This window comes from Lucilia sericata, unplaced genomic scaffold (assembly GCF_015586225.1).
Source record: "Lucilia sericata isolate MDLA Ls3-8-SP2 unplaced genomic scaffold, ASM1558622v1 Contig000513F_arrow, whole genome shotgun sequence".
Taxonomy (NCBI): domain Eukaryota; kingdom Metazoa; phylum Arthropoda; class Insecta; order Diptera; family Calliphoridae; genus Lucilia; species Lucilia sericata.
The window spans coordinates 264,119-285,011 of NW_023994526.1; the positions used below are offsets into that span (position 1 = coordinate 264,119).

The following is a 20,893-nucleotide window of genomic DNA, read 5'->3' on the forward strand; positions in this document are numbered from 1 at the left end:
AATATCGATTGTTTGATGATCTGTGTGACATCTGAAAGATTATTCAGTTTAATATCTTCCATTTTTTGCCTGTAAAAAGCCAATGACCTAGTTTTGTAGCTCTCAAGCTTTCGATATCGATGACTTCGATTTCTCTTGGATTAAGATGCAACAACTTAGTGGGCAAAATTTCGATTGTTTGATAATCCGGGTGTCATGTTGCTTCTATCTGATGAAACCAAAGATTACCCTATTCTATATACATCCAATTCAGCCCATAAAAAAGTCGTCCCAAAATTATTTTTAGCAGAATTACAGTACCGATAGGCTGAACTTAAAATGATCCATCACCGCCCCTATATTCATCGAAGTACTAAAGAGCTAGAGAAACACTGCTGGGCATTCATCCGATCAAACGCGTGTCAAATACGATCTTGCACTCGTCAGTCGTCTTAAGACGAATTGACCAAAGTCACCTTTAGAAACATTGCTGGACATTTCAGAAGCAATTAAAGCGATATCATCCGATAAGGTTAAGTCTAAGAAAGCATTGGACTTTAAAAGAGCTATAACCGAATACTTTTCCAGTAGTAAACTCTGCATCAGCGGTCTGGTACCGCTCGGGGATAATCGCCGATACAGCGGCGAATATACTTGTATATAGGAGTGATCTTTATGATCGAGGGCTAAATTAAAACATGGACGAGGGAATCCCACTTGGAATTATTGAACGGTTAGTACGTTCACTAAAATCCCAGGGAGTAACCTCAATAAGAGCTGGACTAGAAACATCTTCAGAATGATGGTATTCAGAATGATCCATAAGTATTCTTAATGGACACACAGTTTTACAGGCACAACTATGCAAATTTGGTCGAACAGATTCAGATGAATATATAGCATGCGGAGAGGACATTGAAACGCTGAAACATTTTCTCTGACATTGCCAGGCTTTCGTCGAAATTAGATCCTTCAGGAACATTAAGGGAAATTTTTGTCGAAATTAGATCCTTCAGGAACATTAAAGCAAAATTCTAAGGAACTACATCCAAGAAACTGAAATACTTCCTTTCATTGATCTTTTCTTAAAGTTCACAACAGACCCAATCTGATGTAAAATATATCCTACTTTTAACCTAAAGTATTAGGATCACACGTTTTATCTGCTTTGACCAGAGGAGAATGGTTGAATGTTGTCCTAATTATACACACAATAATAAGGGAAAATATTTAAGAACTCTGTCATTTTTAGACCGATAATTCTATTTGATAAAATCATATTGAAATTTCAGAACTGAGGCGATTTGATTCAAATAATTTTCTTAACCCACATGGAAACACCCATATCTTATATTAATATGCTCGTATGTAAGACCCACCAACTGCTAGAGGTGTGTAAAAAAGTAGATTTTTATTTTGTAAGAAAAAAATGTGTGTATTTTTTTCATCTTAAATTTTCTTGTTGCTTTTGTAGTTGTTGTACTTATTTGGTCAACAAATTAGAAAGTAAAATTGTAAAAATAACTACAACAACAACGGCTATTAAAAATATACTAATAGAAATAAAACAACATTTAAAAAGTTTTGTATGATTTTTTTCGTACAACTATCAGTTTGAAGTACATTCATTAGTTGTTTCAGATTTAAACTTTGAGTATGTAATTTTTATTGTATCTATAAGATTAAGATTTTATATTAGCAACTATGTATACATACATACATAAATATCTTTTTGCATTTTACAATTTATAAATAGCAACATTTGTCTTTTTTAAGGGGGTTAAAATATACATTAACAGCATAAATAAATTACATATAACTTAATTAATTATTATAAAATAAACATAAATAAATATATAAAACAATGCAAATAAATAATGATTGTATAAGAAATATTTGCACGGCCAAAGCCAATAATAGTAAAGGTTTTATAATGCTCACCACCATGTGGACAAACATATTGGATCTTAAATTGTGTTTCACTTGTTTGCTGTTATGTTTATTAAACTTTCTGACTACTTATTCCCCTTGAACGAATTATTCTTGCACAGTAAATGTTAATTGTTTGCTGCGAGAACTTTCAAAACGATTTGGTGTCTTTATATCCATCAGAGCTAAAATACCTATGGACAATATGCCACAGAGAAATAGACTGACTAAAACGCCAGCCCATATGGGTGCTGTTGTAAAGCCGACACAATCGTAAACATCACCGAATTCAGAGGCACCATTTAGCCAAGGTTGTACCTAAAACAAGGAAGAGAAAGATGTAATTAAAACGTATACTTATTTAGAAAATTGTAAATATCATTTAAATGCTTTTAATATATAATTTATACTTTAAATGATACTATTCACAATCCTAACGAATCAGGTTTTGCAATATATACATGTATAATTTATATTCTGAAATATAAATCGATATTTCTGAAGTATAATTAGAAATTTCTGAAATATAACTAGAAATTTCTGAAATTAAAATAGAAAGTTCTGAAATACAATTGGAAGTGCTATGGAAACATGAATTTTGTGCGGATAGACCATCACAAAATTAAAACTATTACAAATAAAAACATATATCAGTACTTTAGTACTTTTTTCAGTACCTTTTGATATCGAAAAGTACTGCAGTATCTTCACGACATTTTCCGTACTTTTTCGAACTTAAAAACGTTTGATAAGTAGTTCAAACAGTACAGTACTCAATAGACCAGCCTATAATCTAGTCTACGGTCAAGTTTATATTCTAGCCTGTGGTCTATTTTATAGTCCTGTCTACAGTCAAGTCCATTGCCTAGTCTACTGCCTAGTATATTGTCTGGACTCTATTATCTGGTCCATAATTTACTCCAGACTAGTCCATGTCCGGTCTATGTATAGTTTAGTCCAGTCTACAGTCTAGCCTTTAGTATAGTCTAGTCCTAAGTACAGTGTTGACCAACTATAGTCTAGTTTATAGTCTATTCTATTCTATAGTATAGTCTATAATCTAGTGTATATTTTAGTCTATATTATAGTCTAGTCTATAGTCTAGTCTATAGTCTAGTCTATAGTCTAGTCTATAGTCTAGTCTATAGTCTAGTCTATAGTCTAGTCTATAGTCTAGTCTATAGTCTAGTCTATAGTCTAGTCTATAGTCTAGTCTATAGTCTAGTCTATAGTCTAGTCTAGTCTAGTCTAGTCTGTCTATAGTCTAGTCTATAGTCTAGTTCTAGTCTAGTCTATAGTCTATAGTCTAGTCTAGTCTATAGTCTAGTCTATAGTCTAGTCTAGTCTAGTCTATAGTCTAGTCTATAGTCTAGTCTATAGTCTAGTCTATAGTCTAGTCTATAGTCTAGTCTATAGTCTAGTCTATAGTCTAGTCTATAGTCTAGTCTATAGTCTAGTCTATAGTCTAGTCTATAGTCTAGTCTATAGTCTAGTCTATAGTCTAGTCTATAGTCTAGTCTATAGTCTAGTCTATAGTCTAGTCTATAGTCTATATAGTCTAGTCTATAGTCTAGTCTATAGTCTAGTCTATAGTCTAGTCTATAGTCTAGTCTCTAGTATATAGTCTAGTCTAAGTCTATAGTCTAGTCTATAGTCTAGTCTATAGTCTAGTCTAGTCTAGTCTATAGTCTAGTCTATAGTCTAGTCTAGTCTATAGTCTAGTCTATAGTCTAGTCTATAGTCTAGTCTATAGTCTAGTCTATAGTCTAGTCTATAGTCTAGTCTATAGTCTAGTCTATAGTCTAGTCTATAGTCTAGTCTATAGTCTAGTCTATAGTCTAGTCTATAGCTAGTCTATAGTCTAGTCTATAGTCTAGTCCTATAGTCTATTCTATAGTCTAGTCTATAGTCTAGTCTATAGTTTAGTCTATAGTCTAGTCTATATTTAGTCTAGCTGTCTATAGTCTAGTCTATAATCTAGTCTATAGTCTAGTCTATAGTCTAGGTCTATAGTCTAGTCTATAGTCTAGTCTATAGTCTAGTCTATAGTCTAGTCTATAGTCTAGTCTATAGTCTAGTCTATAGTCTAGTCTATAGTCTAGTCTATAGTCTAGTCTATAGTTTAGTCTATAGTCTTAGTCTATAGTCTAGTCTATAGTCTAGTCTATAGTCTAGTCTATAATCTAGTCCTATAGTCTAGTCTATAGTCTAGTCTATAGTCTAGTCTATAGTCTAGTCTATAGTCTCGTCTATAGTCTAGTCTATAGTCTAGTCTATATTTTAGTCTATAGTCTAGTCTATAGTTTAGTCTATAGTCTAGTCTATAGTCTAGTCTATAGTCTAGTCTATAATATAGTCTATAGTCTAGTCTATAGTCTAGTCTATAGTCTAGTCTATAGTCTAGTCTATAGTCTAGTCTATAGTCTAGTCTATAGTCTAGTCTATAGTCTAGTCTATAGTCTAGTCTATAGTCTAGTCTATAGTCTAGTCTATAGTCTAGTCTATAGTCTAGTCTATAGTCTAGTCTATAGTCTAGTCTATAGTCTAGTCTATAGTCTAGTCTATAGTCTAGTCTATAGTCTAGTCTATAGTCTAGTCTATAGTCTAGTCTATAGTCTAGTCTATAGTCTAGTCTATAGTCTAGTCTATAGTCTAGTCTATATTTTAGTCTATAGTCTAGTCTATAGTTTAGTCTATAGTCTAGTCTATAGTCTAGTCTATAGTCTAGTCTATAATCTAGTCTATAGTCTAGTCTATAGTCTAGTCTATAGTCTAGTCTAGTCTAGTCTATAGTCTATAGTCTAGTCTATAGTCTAGTCTATAGTCTAGTCTATAGTCTAGTCTATAGTCTAGTCTATAGTCTAGTCTATAGTCTAGTCTATAGTCTAGTCTATAGTCTAGTCCATAGTCTAGTCTATAGTCTAGTCTATAGTCTAGTCTATAGTCTAGTCTATAGTCTAGTCTATAGTCTAGTCTAGTCTATAGTCTAGTCTATAGTCTAGTCTATAGTCTAGTCTATAGTCTAGTCTATAGTCTAGTCTATAGTCTAGTCTATAGTCTATAGTCTAGTCTATAGTCTAGTCTATAGTCTAGTCTATAGTCTAGTCTATAGTCTAGTCTATAGTCTAGTCTATAGTCTAGTCTATAGTCTAGTCTATAGTCTAGTCTATAGTCTAGTCTATAGTCTAGTCTATAGTCTAGTCTATAGTCTAGTCTATAATCTAGTCTATAGTATGGTCTATAGTCTAGTCTATAGTCTAGTCTAAAGACTAGTATATAGTCTAGTCTATAGACTAGTATGTAGTCTATAGTCTAGTCTAAAGACTAGTATGTAGGCTATATTCTAGCGGAAATTAGTTTTCTACTCTAAAATACCTAAAAAGTGCTCTTTTTGTTAGAAGTACTATTTTAAAATATTTAAATTTTCCATGCCTGTTATTGAGGGTCAATTATGGATCGAACCTCATGCAATTTGACAGTGTTGGTAAAGTCGTGTGTAAGACATTTTTTGTCATTTTTTATTCCCACCAAATGTTAGGGGTAAAATGAGTTTGTCCTTCCATTAAAATGATACTTTTGTATGCTTGCCAATGGTAAAATGGTACTTTTTGAAGTTTTCCTAATATTGGACCAAGAGACATTAAATCGAACGTACCTACATGAGTAGGTACATAAAAACCTTAACTTAGATTTTTAGTAGTGATGAAAAGGTACTTTATTCTAATATGCATATTTATGACAGTGTTCACATGATATCCTTTTATACTTTTGTAATTTATTTATTTTTTTTACTTCGATTAGGATAGAGAAGCACCCCGGGCACGCTAATATATATAATCCACAAGGGATTGAACGGTAATATGCATAATGATGCAAATAAATATACCCAGTATTATGCCAATCCACCCGGGAAGTTTGATGAAAAAGCCATCACAATTGTAAACATCACCACCGTCTTCAAACATATCATTAAACCAAGGTTGTACCTAAAAAACCGTAAAAAGTTGAAGTATTCAGAAAGTGTTGCAATAGCTCAATTCAAAATCGTGTGTATTTAGATTGCATATTTAAGCAATGGTGCATTTCTATATATTCTTCAAGTTGTGATATAATTACACATGATTATGAATTGAGCTAGCTGATGGCTGGAAATTATACTGTTATGCATAACGAATAGCTTCATCGCGACGTATTTGACCTCAGCCTCCATATAAAGTTCCCTTAAAGAAACTACTTTAACGACTATAACAGATTTTAAAAAGAAATTCAACATAAACAAGTTTTATAGGGGTTAAAATCTTTCTAAAAATATCATGAGGATTGATCCATAATTTATCATATACCGATATAAACCCTCCTAACCCCCTTAATTAGTCAATAAATCGTCCACGTACTCAGTAGTTAATGTTGTAGTCTGTCAGACCAGAGGTCGTGGGTTCGATTCCCACTAGAGACAATGGACCGAAAGAATCCTTGGAGTACATCTTTTTTTTAAACAATCTAACTTACTAGGGCCGCTTTCCGGAATTTACTTTACATTTAGTATAAATTATCCTTCAACTCACCTGATAATCGCTAATCTTTAAAACATCCGTTCCATTAGTAAACCACAAGTCTTGCGATGAACAACGATATGAAAATCCTACCGGCGCCGATGGTACATTATACATATTACCCACAACGGGTAAAATATTCTTATAACCGCTATACTCAATTTCAACGGCCTTCATTGACCAGGTACCACGACTTAAAGTGAAATTAAAACGCATAAATAATTTCTCTTCACCAACTTTAAATATAATATTCAAACGTCCATAGCCCTTGGGACTTTGATCGTCAAATGTTATTTCCTTATTGTGTTCCTTCAGAACAAAGCTGACATTCATAGAGGTGAGATTCAATTCGGGTGCATAGTTTACATAGAGTATGGCTTTTTTGCCTGTGGGAAAGCATTTATAAAAAATTTAAAATTCAATTAAATATCTTTATAAGAGTTAGACCTCCTTGGGAAATATTTATATTATTTTTAATTACAAACTTACCTCCAGCTACATAAATAAAACTCTCCTCGGTTTCTTCACTTAAGGGAGGTGAGAAAGTTGTACTTCTGCCTTCGTCAAATTCACCCTCTTTAGCTTCACGTTTCGCAATAAAATGAGCTTCTTCTTCACGACTGGCTAGAATACCCAAAACTTCACCTTCACCATAAATGGACAAGGCATCCGCGTAACCCGAAACAATTTCAGAATCACTTTCTTCAGCAGAACCACTTAAATTAATAACCTGTAAATTTTTTTTATAAAAATTTTGTTATACACATTATTTTCTTCTTTGGAAAAAACACCTCACCTCTATATTGGCATTATAATTAAAGGGATCGGCAGTTAATGAATGCTGTGGCAAATAGGTCCAGGCATTATCTTTTACCAATTGTCTAAACTTCGGATATTGTTGAGCATCTAAACGTTTTGTATTATTACGTACAAATATCACTATGGCCTTAACGTCACGAAATAAATTTGAAAAATCATTTTCTGATGCCTCAACCAATGCACGGGGCTGTAGATTTATGACTTTTTCATGACCCCAAAATAAATATGGCCCACTAATATTAGCTGCAGCCAAAGATACTAAACATAGTATTGGAATGATATAAATTAATTTCATTATTTGTTTAGATTTTTTTTTTATTTTTTTAAATTTCTTTAAACTCAAACAAAATTTCTTGCGAATTTAAACAAAATACGTAGCGTTTTTAATGTTACTGGCAGGATAAATGTAAAATGTATAACAGTATCGTCAAGAAAATCAATACTGTCAAGGTGATATGCAGAACGCAGTCTCTGCAAAGACAGCTGAGTGGAAAAATCATACAGCTGTTGTTGTGGAAAAAAAACCACCCTCCCCGAAAATGGAAAAATTATACAAATGCAGAGTTTTACGTAGTTATATGTATAGTATAAAATTTAGTATATTGGAATTTATTTTTAAATTTTTACTGTTTGAAAAATATGTATTTATGACTAAAAGAATTATAACAGTTTTCTTAAATATACACTTAGACAACTAAAAACGAAGAGTATTAACAATTTTGCGGGCTTCTGAATATTGCCAGTCGAATTGCCGCCTTTAAATGATTTGTTACCTGTAATTAAGAATATTATATATTTGTTAGAAAATTATTCATATGTATAAAGTAGAGTTTAAAATGTATATAAAATATCAAAGCGAAGAATTTGAATCGGATATGTTGAATGTTATCCACCGCCTATCAACACATGTGTTCATAATTTTGAAAACCGCCCCTAACCAGGGACATAGTTCTTTATTTATCGATCAAATATCAAATATCGATACTAATAGGAAAATCAGTTTCAGTTTTAGTATAAGACCTTTAATAGGATCTTGAGTCAAATATGGACCGAGCTCGACAGCATTTTAAAGAACGATTTCAACGGATTAGCTTCGTTCCTTCCTCCCTAGACTAGAATATAGGTTATACTGTATACTATATTGTATACTAAAATATAGACTAGACTATATTCTAGACTACACAATAGACTGCAGACTATACTATATACTAGAATTAGATTTTACCATAGGCTATACTAGACCAAAAAATAAAATATGCTATATACTAGGCCATAGAATGGACTATGCTACGACTAGACTATATACAAGACTATAGACTTCACTATAGACCAGATTATTGACTAGACTATAGACTAGACTATAGACAAGCCAATAACTAGACTATAGACTAGACTATAGACAAGCCAATAACTAGACTATAGAGTAGACTATAAGCTAGATTATAGACTAGTCTATGGACTAGCCTATAGATTAAACTATGGACTAGACTATAGACTAGAATATAGACTATATTAAAGACTTAACTATAGACTAGACTATAGACTTCATAATACAGTAGACTATAGACTAGTTTATAGATTGGAGTATAGACTGTACTACATATAGTCTATACTAGACTATAGTCTATACTAGACTATAGTCTATACTAGACTATAGACTAGACTAGACTATAGAATAGACTAGACTATAGACTAACTATAGACTAGACTATAGACTAGACTATAGACTAGACTATAGACTAGACTATAGACTAGACTTAGACTAGACTATAGACTAGACTATAGACTAGACTATAGACTAGACTAGACTAGACTATAGACTAGACTATAGACTAGACTATAGACTAGACTATAGACTAGACTATAGACTAGACTATAGACTAGGACTATAGACTAGACTATAGACTAGACTATAGACTAGACTATAGACTAGACTATAGACTAGACTATAGACTAGACTATAGACTAGACTATAGACTAGACTATAGACTAGACTATAGACTAGACTATAGGACTAGACTATAGACAGACTATAGACTAGACTATAGACTAGACTATAGACTAGACTATAGACTAGACTATAGACTAGACTATAGACTAGACTATAGACTAGACTATAGATTAGGACTATAGACTAGACTATAGACTAGACTATAGACTAGACTATAGACTAGACTACTAGACTTAGACTATAGGACTAGACTATAGACTAGGACTATAGACTAGACTATAGACTAGACTATAGACTAGACTATAGACTAGACTATAGACTAGACTATAGACTAGACTATAGACTAGACTATAGACTAGACTATAGACTAGACTATAGACTAGACTATAGACTAGACTATAGACTAGACTATAGACTAGAATATAGACTAGACTATAGACTAGACTATAGACTAGACTATAGACTAGACTATAGACTAGACTATAGACTAGACTATAGACTAGACTATAGACTAGACTATAGACTGACTATAGACTAGACTATAGACTAGACTATAGACTAGACTATAGACTAGACTATGGACTAGACTATAGACTAGACTATAGACTAGACTATAGACTAGACTATAGACTAGACTATAGACTAGACTATAGACTAGACTATAGACTAGACTATAGACTAGACTATAGACTAGACTATAGACTAGACTATAGACTAGACTATAGACTAGACTATAGACTAGACTATAGACTAGACTATAGACTAGACTATAGACTAGACTATAGACTAGACTATAGACTAGACTATAGACTAGACTATAGACTAGACTATAGACTAGACTATAAACTAGACTATAGACTAGACTATAGACTTGACTACAGACTAGACTATAGACTAGACTATAGACTAGACTATAGACTAGACTATAGACTAGACTATAGACTAGACTATAGACTAGACTATAGACTAGACTATAGACTAGACTATAGACTAGACTATAGACTAGACTATAGACTAGACTATAGACTAGACTATAGACTAGACTATAGACTAGACTATAGACTAGACTATAGACTAGACTATAGACTAGACTATAGACTAGACTATAGACTAGACTATAGACTAGACTATAGACTAGACTATAGACTAGACTATAGACTAGACTATAGACTAGACTATAGACTAGACTATAGACTAGACTTAGACTAGACTATAGACTAGACTATAGACTAGACTATAGACTAGGCTATAGACTAGACTATAGACTAGACTATAGACTAGACTATAGACTAGACTATAGACTAGACTATACTAGACTATAGACTAGACTATAGACTAGACTATAGACTAGACTATAGACTAGACTATAGACTAGACTATAGACTAGACTATAGACTAGACTATAGGCTAGACTATAGACTAGACTATAGACTAGACTATAGACTAGACTATAGACTAGACTATAGACTAGACTATAGACTAGACTATAGACTAGACTATAGACTAGACTATAGACTAGACTATAGACTAGACTATAGACTAGACTATAGACTAGACTATAGACTAGACTATAGACTAGACTATAGGCTAGACTATAGACTAGACTATAGACTAGACTATAGACTAGACTATAGACTAGACTATAGACTAGACTATAGACTAGACTATAGACTAGACTATAGACTAGACTATAGACTAGACTATAGACTAGACTATAGACTAGACTATAGACTAGACTATAGACTAGACTATAGACTAGACTATAGACTAGACTATAGACTAGACTATAGACTAGACTATAGACTAGACTATAGACTAGACTATAGACTAGACTATAGACTAGACTATAGACTAGACTATAGACTAGACTATAGACTAGACTATAGACTAGACTATAGACTAGACTATAGACTAGACTATAGACTAGACTATAGACTAGACTATAGACTAGACTATAGACTAGACTATAGACTAGACTATAGACTAGACTATAGACTAGACTATAGACTAGACTATAGACTAGACTATAGACTAGACTATAGACTAGGACTATAGACTAGACTATAGACTAGACTATAGACTAGACTATAGACTAGACTATAGACTAGACTATAGACTAGACTATAGACTAGACTAGACTATAGACTAGACTATAGACTAGACTATAGACTAGACTATAGACTAGACTATAGACTAGACTATAGACTAGACTATAGACTAGACTATAGACTAGACTATAGGACTAGACTATAGACTAGACTATAGACTAGACTATAGACTAGACTATAGACTAGACTATAGACTAGACTATAGACTAGACTATAGACTAGACTATAGACTAGACTATAGACTAGACTATAGACTAGACTATAGACTAGACTATAGACTAGACTATAGACTAGACTATAGACTAAACTATAGACTAATCTATAGACTAGACTATAGACTAGACTATAGACTAAACTATAGACTAAATTATAGACTAATCTATAGACTAAACTATAGACTAAAGTATAGACTAAACTATAGACTAAACTATAGACTAAACTATAGACTAACTATAGACTAAACCAACGGTTCCCAATTGGGGGTCCGCGGACCCTAGTGGTCCGTTGTAAAATCCTAGGGGGTCCGCGAAGACGAACGAAAAAAACCATGAATAAACAATATTCTGCTTTTATATGTATGTACAAATATCTCCTATTTTTGTGCAATAATCCCAAATTTTTTGTTGACTTTTTGAATTTTATTTTTTCGGTTGTTTATCAGGTAGAAGCTAGGCCCTACAAATTTATTGTATAACTTTTATAAAGTAAAGTATTGCGTGATTTGTAATTTTTATTTCCTGTATATGTACTGAAATAATGGTTTTTATTTCAGACAAATAATACTCTGCCTTACAATTAAATTAGGGATACTGGTATTCCGGAGTATGAAGTTCAATTCAAAGACAAGCTTATTACAGATTTAAATCAAATTGTAAGCAAAAGTGTTCTCGTTTGAAAGGACTAAAATTATATATTTCCAAAACAGAGGTGACTCTTTATGCATCTCTTTATAAATATTCCAATCCGACGTGATACACAGATTTTAACTTGATTTTGTCGACCAATACATATTATTAAATTAACATCAGAAAATCCATAGCGTTTCGCGTAAATATTTAGCCAAAAACCATGAAGTAAAATAATTCGTTGGTATTTTAAAATTAAAATTTAAGTTCCAAATTCACAGTACTTTAACAAAGAGTTCAAATCATATATTATGCGGATAACGCATTCCGCAACAACATAGAAGAAGTCCAACTTTCTTATATTATTTTCCCGAAAATTTAGCTCACTTACTCAGTTCACCCTTTGCAATCGCAACAAATTTTTGAAACGTGACTCCTTAAGCACATGTGACAATATTTGATAAAGAAACCTTTTCGCTACCTTAAAGAAAAATGAACATGAAAGATCTCACGATCATAAAATTAAACATCATGTTAACATATCAACAAAGAAGTCATTCTATCTTCAAAACATGCAATTGAAAACCTATCTGAAATATGACATCTCTACATTTATTAGACCTAGGGATTAATGAACTAGGTCAATTTTCGGATGGACAATTATTTAGAACAATAAGATATCAAAATATGTATGGGGGTCCGCGAAATTAAATAAGTTCTTCAAGGGGTCCGCGAAGTAAAAATCGGTGGGAACCGCTGGACTAAACTATAGACTAAACTATAGACTAAACTATAGACTAGACTATAGACTAAACTATAGACTAGACTATAGACTAGACTATAGACTAGACTATAGACTAGACTATAGACTAGACTATAGACTAGACTATAGACTAGACTATAGACTAAACTATAGACTAGACTATAGACTAGACTATAGACTAGACTATAGACTAGACTATAGACTAGACTATAGACTAGACTATAGACTAGACTATAGACTAGACTATAGACTAGACTATAGACTAGACTATAGACTAGACTATAGACTAGACTATAGACTAGACTATAGACTAGACTATAGACTAGACTATAGACTAGACTATAGACTAGACTATAGACAAGACTGTAGACTAAACTATAGACTAAACTATAGACTAAACTATAAATTAAACTATAGACTAAACTATAGACTAAACTATAGACTAATCTATAGACTAAACTATAGACTAAAGTATAGACTAAACTATAGACTAAAGTATAGACTAAACTATAGACTAAACTATAGACTAAACTATAGACTAAACTATAGACTAAACTATAGACTAGACTATAGATTAGACGGTTTTGGATAAAAACTGAAGAATTTGATTTTTCTTAAAAAAAAAACTTCAGAGCCGATGTAACTACGATTCGAAATATGATTTGAACCCATAGAATATGAATATAATAAGAAGACTTACGTTTTTCATTAATATCTCTTACACCGCACGTGCGATACGAAATGGTGGCCTTACGTTTGGTATTCACATAACCGGGTATATAAAGACTGGGAGCATCTAAACGACCAGCCGCTATCAAACGTGACATATCCAATTCTAAACGATGTGCTATAGGACCCTTAAAGTGTATAATCATTTGTATACAGCTGCCACCATGTAGCTCCTTAGTCTTGCGAGCATCGACATCTAACATCCATTCAGGTATACCCATAACGGATCTTAGTTCTTCCAAAAATTGAGCCCTTTAATTAAACATTTATTATTAGAACATAAAATATTTTTATTTTATATGTATATACTTACACCACAAATCGGGGAGGTTTTTGTAAATTAACATATTTGAAAACATTATGATCTGGTTCAATATTGGCGCAGGCAAATCTTTCTCCCGAAAAGTCAGGACCAAAGATAACTATAGAACGTCCTATGGCTCCCACAGGTCTTTCAAGAGGGAAATTTGAATCGGTATAAACTCTGCGTTCACCACCAAGATCTAAAATTATTAAATATTAGGGTTTGAATTAGTTTGAAGGTAAGAAGTGTAATACTTACCAATTGTTCCCAAACGTGCCCCAACATCACCAACATAACAACGCAAAGGATTATCGGGTCCACATTCACGTTCATATAAGTCACGCTGAAATTAATTATTAATACATATTTTATTTACTGACCTATTATTTTATATTCTTAAAATTTAAAGATATTAATTAGCTCTTTGTTCAAAACATTATTTCGGACACCGTACACAGATTATAGTTAGAAATAATTAGAAAAATATTTCAGAACGTCTTTCACTTAGTAAAATCAGTGAAATCGTATATATTTATAGCATGTCTGAAGTGCCATACTTTGAGAGCAAATAATGAAGGCTACTGAGGGGCCTCAAGGTAAAAATTTATATTTAATACCCCAAGCATTAAATTTGTACCGATATTACTAAATGTAACTCACATTCAATGGATCCGCAAGTTGTGTAAAATATGGATTCCAAACATAACCACCGGCTACACAACGAGTATTTGTAGGCTTAACAGCAGCATCGACACCAACAGGATTTACGAATATCTGCCAATTGTGATTATGAGTCTGAAATATAAAATTATCAAAAATGTAAAATTCCTATTCTAGATTAAAGGCTCTTATAAACCCACCATGTTTCTATCATTTTTACCGGGATGTCTCAATTTAACCTCAATCACAGTATCGGATTGACTGCCATCGTTATGAATCAATTGAGTCATTTTAATATAACCATAAGCATAACCGGTAGGATGATGGAAAGAAGCAATAGCTCGCAATTCTCGACCTTCGCTGGGAGCGTAGCCACGTTCTAGGGTACTGCAGGCCCAACGGGCATTACGTTTTTTCTTGTGAATCACCACTGAACGACCAATAACGCTATTAATGCCGAACAAAGGCAAATTGGTGTCATTGAAAGCTCCTTCGTATTGGGTCAGAGAATCAAGGGTACCAAATTTGCCACTCAAATCACCCATTTCATATTGTTCAGTGCTGCCCTGGCGCGGGGGAGGAGATTGTTTGGGATTAATACCATACGGATTGAAGTGGCCATATAAAGTAGAGGCTTCACAGGGAAAAGCTAAATTGGCTTCAACGGGGGTCTAGAAAAGAAACCGAAATTATTTGATTTATGGTATAGAAATAACGTATTTCAACGTTACCATATGTATATGATAACCACTAGTCTGCTCCAGTCCCTTAAATTGTACTTCTATATTACTGATATCATATTCAGATTGTTGTGTAATCTCCACCTTGCCCGAAACAGTTAACTCATCACCATTAGCATACCAATCTTTAGCCACAACTTTTCGTTTATAATGGCCTATTATGCTGAAAATTTCGAAAAAGATAAACCTGGGTTTATCCAATAATATAGTTTATTTTTACTTACATTGAACAGGCCAGTCTTTCTCCTCTTGCCTTAGGACCGAAATCATCATAGATCACCAACGATTTACCCAAAATACTATGTCTTCCCGAGAGAGGCAGATTTGTATCCGTAAATATCAAACGACTTATTTCTTGGGCATTGCGTTTACTGCCTGCTATACTCAAAGTACCAATACGTGTATCTAAAGCCCCAATACGGCACATGGCAGGCAAGCGTGGACTGCAGAAGTCATCCACCGAACGATTACCCCAATCAACTTTGTACGGATTAAAAACATTACCCGTTGATATGCAACGATTTTGCCAATCATAGAAATCTTTACCAGGAGCACTACTGTGTATGGCCCAACGATGAGAGAAAGTATTATTTTGTGTAGAACCATCAGCATGTATCATATATTCGAATATGACTGTTGTATCTTGCCAAGGTTCCTCGGCTGGTTGGCGAAACAGTACTCGACCAACTATGGGATATCTGAATAAGACTTGTGCCGTAAACATTTGCTTTTGATAGCCATTCTTCTGATATTGATTTATGGTGCCACAGCTCCATATTTGCTCGGTAATATTTTCCAAATTAGTACGATTGTAATGATAAATCACTAAACTCCGATAGGCTATACTATCTAAACCTTGTAAAGGCAGGAAAACATCCCAATATAAACCGTTAAGTTCGGAACTGGTGCCCGGCAAAAGTGAGTGATGATAATACTTTTTATTGCGACTCTGTAATTTTCCGCTTACTTCACCTACAGGATATTGATCTTGTGTGCCAAAACCGGCTGGTGGTATTTGAGATTTTTCAATTTCTCTGGGATTGTACAGGGCTCCAGTAGAGTCACAGTAATCCGGTTTACCCATCTTCAAAGGCACTGGTGGTAAAGTATGAATACGAAAAGCTGCTACATCTTCGGCAAATTTTCGTGCTATATGTTGAGCATGTTCCCCGGCTGTGTTTATAGAAAAGTTAAGGAAGGTTGGATCAAATTTCGAACGTTGAGTCATGGTAATTTCTCCTTTAATGCCTTCATGATTGATAAAAGATCTGTGTTAAAAAAGCAATAATTATGAATATATTTTTCCAGACAAACATATCTTCTACTTACTTATAATTCAATTGCTTGACATCTCTAATCTTGGTACAGGCCAAATAATTTTCCGGATGTTGATCGTCGAACAAAACCAAATACAAAGTACGATGCGGTATTGTCAAATCCGAAGGCAGTAAAGCTAACTTTTCATCTCGAAATACTACCTTTTGGGGTACTTGCAAAGCATTCTTTGCCACACGTATTTTACCCAAACGACTATCCAAATCACCAATACCATGTCCTTCGCCTTCGCCGCTGGGATCGAAAACTAATTGTAGAAAATTACAATTATCTTCGGTACGATGATGATCATATTTGAAGATATCGGTAACATATATTTTCCAATGATGTGTAGTCATTGGTTTTGTGCTATGCATATTTGCCGGTTGTGATTGAATATGATAAAGATCGGAGTAAATTAGGGTATCACCAGCAGAACCATCGGTGGGTGCTAACCAACGGAAATAGACTGAACCAGCTATAGGTGTGTTGAAACGTGCCTCAGCCATGTGCTCTACATTCATTTGTATGGTTGTGATGGTGGCACATACTCGAACATTTCGTGTGACTTCGGTGAGTACTAAGGATTTGCCCCAAATACCTTTGTCGCCTAAAAATGAAAAAAAGGAATATAATTGCAAAAAAAATATGGGTATAACAATACAAATCATGGGTATAACAAATATGTTAAATTTTTGAACATAGTACTCTTATTCTAAGAAACTAATCGTTTATTCAAACTTCGTTTCTGAACAGATTCAAAGTGTTTTAGTGTTAAACTTTGTCAAAAGACCTCTGTTCATGGGGGGGGGGGGTGAAATATTTACCGACGGTTGCCAGTGTCATCACTACTAATACAAATATAAAAAGGTCCTTCAGACTAGCAGACGAGTTCAGTGTATTCCCAGCGGAGATCTTATCGATGTGGAAAGCGAAGGATTTGATATAGTATCATATCGATTTGGGGTCTGTTGTTACAATTTATGTTGATAGTCATGCTGCACTTAGAACATTGATATGTCAGAAGATTCATTCTTGCCTAGTCGTAGAATGTAGAAGTATGCGTTGGATACCAGGACACTGTTATGCGCAGAGCAAGAGTTAGCGGACGAACTAGATAGACTATTTTTAAATCTTGACCTAAATGTAAGGGGCTTGACGTAAAACCTCCTATTTGTCGATTTTATTTAGAAAGATTGATGCGAAAGGAACTAAGACACTTATTGAACTATATAGATGTAGTCTTAGGATTCTAACTGGGATTGTTGACAATGCATTGTTCTATTATTGATTTTGTCGTTAAGTAGCACAATACCATACCGAACTTCTGTAGGTCATGCGGCGATGTCGAGGAACTAGAGGCTATTGAGCACACTGTACAAGGATACAATGTATTAGGCTTAAATGGCAGCACAAGAACTTGTAGTAGCACAATACCATACCGAACTTCTGTAGGTCATGCACTGTACAAGGATATAATTTCTTAGGCATAAATGGGACGGAAATAGGTTACACGACGAACTAGACGATATTGTACGGTCTAACCCTTGTAATCTACTATGTTTTATCAGCGGAATTAGCCGATTTTCGAGACTATAATGAGGATTCTGATCACTTCTTTCACGATGTTCTCTTTAATTTTTCTTTTATCATACGATTTTCGAGATTATAATGAGGATCCAGATCACTTCTTTCACTATGTTTTCTTCTATCAGAATCTGAATACAATTATTTTCAGGAATGTCTTTGGCTTAGTACCATCACTGTCTCTTTTCTTGTTTCCTCTATTTTCATAATTATTTACCAGTAAAACTTGGTAATGACTTGTACTTACAAAATATATTTTTTCACTCCCTAATTGTAATGACTTATTTAACTAATTATTTGTAAGCAAGCATGGTAAGTACTTGCCTCTAAACATTAGAGTCTAATGTCATCGAAGTGTTTTATGGCATTTATATCTATTCGAATTTTGTTCCAAAAAAATAATACTCTGCAACATTTGAATTTTTAGAGAACCCCAGTCAATCTCTTTAAATTTAAACTTATATCTTCTCAAATCCCAATTATACATTTTTTCAGACTAAGAAATATATTTTCCCACCATACTTACCAATCAATTGCATTTCTCTCCACCAAGTAGTGGTCTCATTACCGGGTAATATTAAATACTCTAAATCGTCATCAAAAGTGACCACAACATCACCCAAACGCGCAAGTTCACAACGTTCATTTGTATCGGTATTAGTGTAATCGACAGGGAACTTGCGTACCGACCAACTCCAAACCTGATCTGGATACTGAAGTGTAGTTTCAAGATCGGCGATAATTTCTACATGACTAGAGTTGACTTGACGAAATGTTATTTCGCCATGCAGACCATGTTGTGATATATAAGCAATTAATTGCTGGCCTAAAAAAAATTAAGAATAATTAACAAATAATAAAAATAAACGAAAGACAAAGATTGTCTTTCCTCATAATGATTCACACACTCTTTGAGTCAAAGACTTACCCGTAACTTGTGATGCAATATTGAATAATACCAACAACAATAGCTTAAAATTTAAATAATTTTGTTTATTTAACATTTTATTTGCTGGTGTTTTGTTTTCTCCACTTAACTATTATGTATGTATTTTTTAAGCTTAACTATATATTTTTTATGTACAATTTTCTTTTAATTAAAAACAATTTTCTTGGTTTTTTTATGTTAAAATTAAATTTTACTTTCACATTTTTTAAATGTTTTAGTTTTTCGTTGTTGTTTTTGTTATACAGTTTTTTCTTTAACGTCAGCAACGGTTTACTGTTTTGGTCGTCACAAAACAAAATCACAGTTTGATGTCTTAAACTCAACTGAAAACCTGGTTTAGAAAAAGAGCTATAACGATATACAACTAACTCATACTTTATTTTGTATTTACTTATCTCAGTGGTTTGTTAGTCAGTCAATCGTTCTCTTGAAGGTCTACCAGCTAGTTGCTGTTGTTGTTTCTTTTTTACCATTGTTTATACGAATGTTGAAAACGGAAATTGCAAGTGGTGTATTTTGAATTTTGTTTGTGTTTATTGTTGACTCGTTGCGCATGCGTAGTTTTCTCACATTGTTTTACCAATAACTTTTATTGGGCTGTTTTGTTTTGCTCGCTGTGTACGTTAAAACCTGTTTTATGTTTATTTGGTTTTGTTAATTAAAACAGCTGATGGCCAAAATCGCTCTTTATTAACTTATAGTTAAGGCCAACATTATTACAGGGTGATTCACGATTAAAATATCAATATTACTTATTAGCAAGGAGTCCAAAATATGCAAATACATCTTTTTTATGATGTGTCGTATGGACTCATGGACAAGATAATTGTATCGATATGGTAGCGCATATTTTTGCATATTTTACCCATAAGAGCACAATTTGATTTAAATAGGATATTTCGTGTGTTTGGAGCATATTTTACATTATTAGCGCATATTTTCATATTTTTTATACACTTTGTTTTCTTAGGAACCAAATCTGATAGAATACTTAATATTAATTGGTTATCTGAACGTGAAATGAAAGCTTACCACCCGTTCTGAAATTTAAATTCGGTTAAATTTTTTAAATCTTATTTGACCCACAGACGCACGTACATAGGGCATATCGTTCGTTTAAAATCGACAGACGATCACAAGCTTAATCTGAGGAACTAGAAAAATAATGTTATTTTCACGACTTTTCAAAAAATAGCCTTCCTAAATTTAATCTATTCCGCAGTTTATGTAAAACTTGAAAAATAGATTCAGATAAATAATTAAAAAATATATATATTTTTGAAATTATTTTATTATGACAAATATTTAAAAATATCATCCAAAATGTATGCATAAGACCATAGAGACTAGAATATAGACTAGACTATCTAGACTATAGACTAGACTAAAGACCAGACTAGACTATAGACCTGACTAGACTATAGACCTGACTAGACTATAGACCTGACTAGACTATAAACTAGACTATAGACTAGACTATATACTAGACTATAGAATAGACTAGACTATAGACTAGACTATAGACTAGACTATAGACTAGACTATAGACTAGACTATAGACTAGACTATAGACTAGACTATAGACTAGACTATAGACTAGACTATAGACTAGACTATAGACTAGACTATAGACTAGACTATAGACTAGACTAACTAGACTATA

General features: G+C 33.2%; 2 protein-coding genes across 2 annotated transcripts; both read right to left on the reverse strand.

Moving 5' to 3' along the window:
* Nucleotides 1–1,579: 1,579 nt before the first annotated feature.
* LOC119605729 lies at nucleotides 1,580–7,699 on the reverse strand. Its single transcript, XM_037959007.1, has 4 exons — nucleotides 7,258–7,699; nucleotides 6,951–7,191; nucleotides 6,474–6,847; nucleotides 1,580–2,226 (listed from the first exon to the last, which is right to left on the reverse strand). Exons 1-4 carry the CDS (start codon nucleotides 7,573–7,575, stop codon nucleotides 2,017–2,019), a joined length of 1,143 nt encoding a protein of 380 aa, XP_037814935.1. The 5' UTR covers nucleotides 7,576–7,699; the 3' UTR covers nucleotides 1,580–2,016.
* A 150-nt stretch (nucleotides 7,700–7,849) lies between these two features.
* On the reverse strand, nucleotides 7,850–20,345 carry LOC119605728. Its single transcript, XM_037959006.1, has 12 exons — nucleotides 19,622–20,345; nucleotides 19,210–19,561; nucleotides 18,808–19,107; nucleotides 16,710–17,304; nucleotides 15,605–16,648; nucleotides 15,372–15,543; nucleotides 14,841–15,311; nucleotides 14,641–14,775; nucleotides 14,239–14,323; nucleotides 13,990–14,179; nucleotides 13,648–13,928; nucleotides 7,850–8,053 (listed from the first exon to the last, which is right to left on the reverse strand). Exons 2-12 carry the CDS (start codon nucleotides 19,283–19,285, stop codon nucleotides 7,941–7,943), a joined length of 3,462 nt encoding a protein of 1,153 aa, XP_037814934.1. The 5' UTR covers nucleotides 19,286–19,561; nucleotides 19,622–20,345; the 3' UTR covers nucleotides 7,850–7,940.
* Nucleotides 20,346–20,893: the final 548 nt, after the last annotated feature.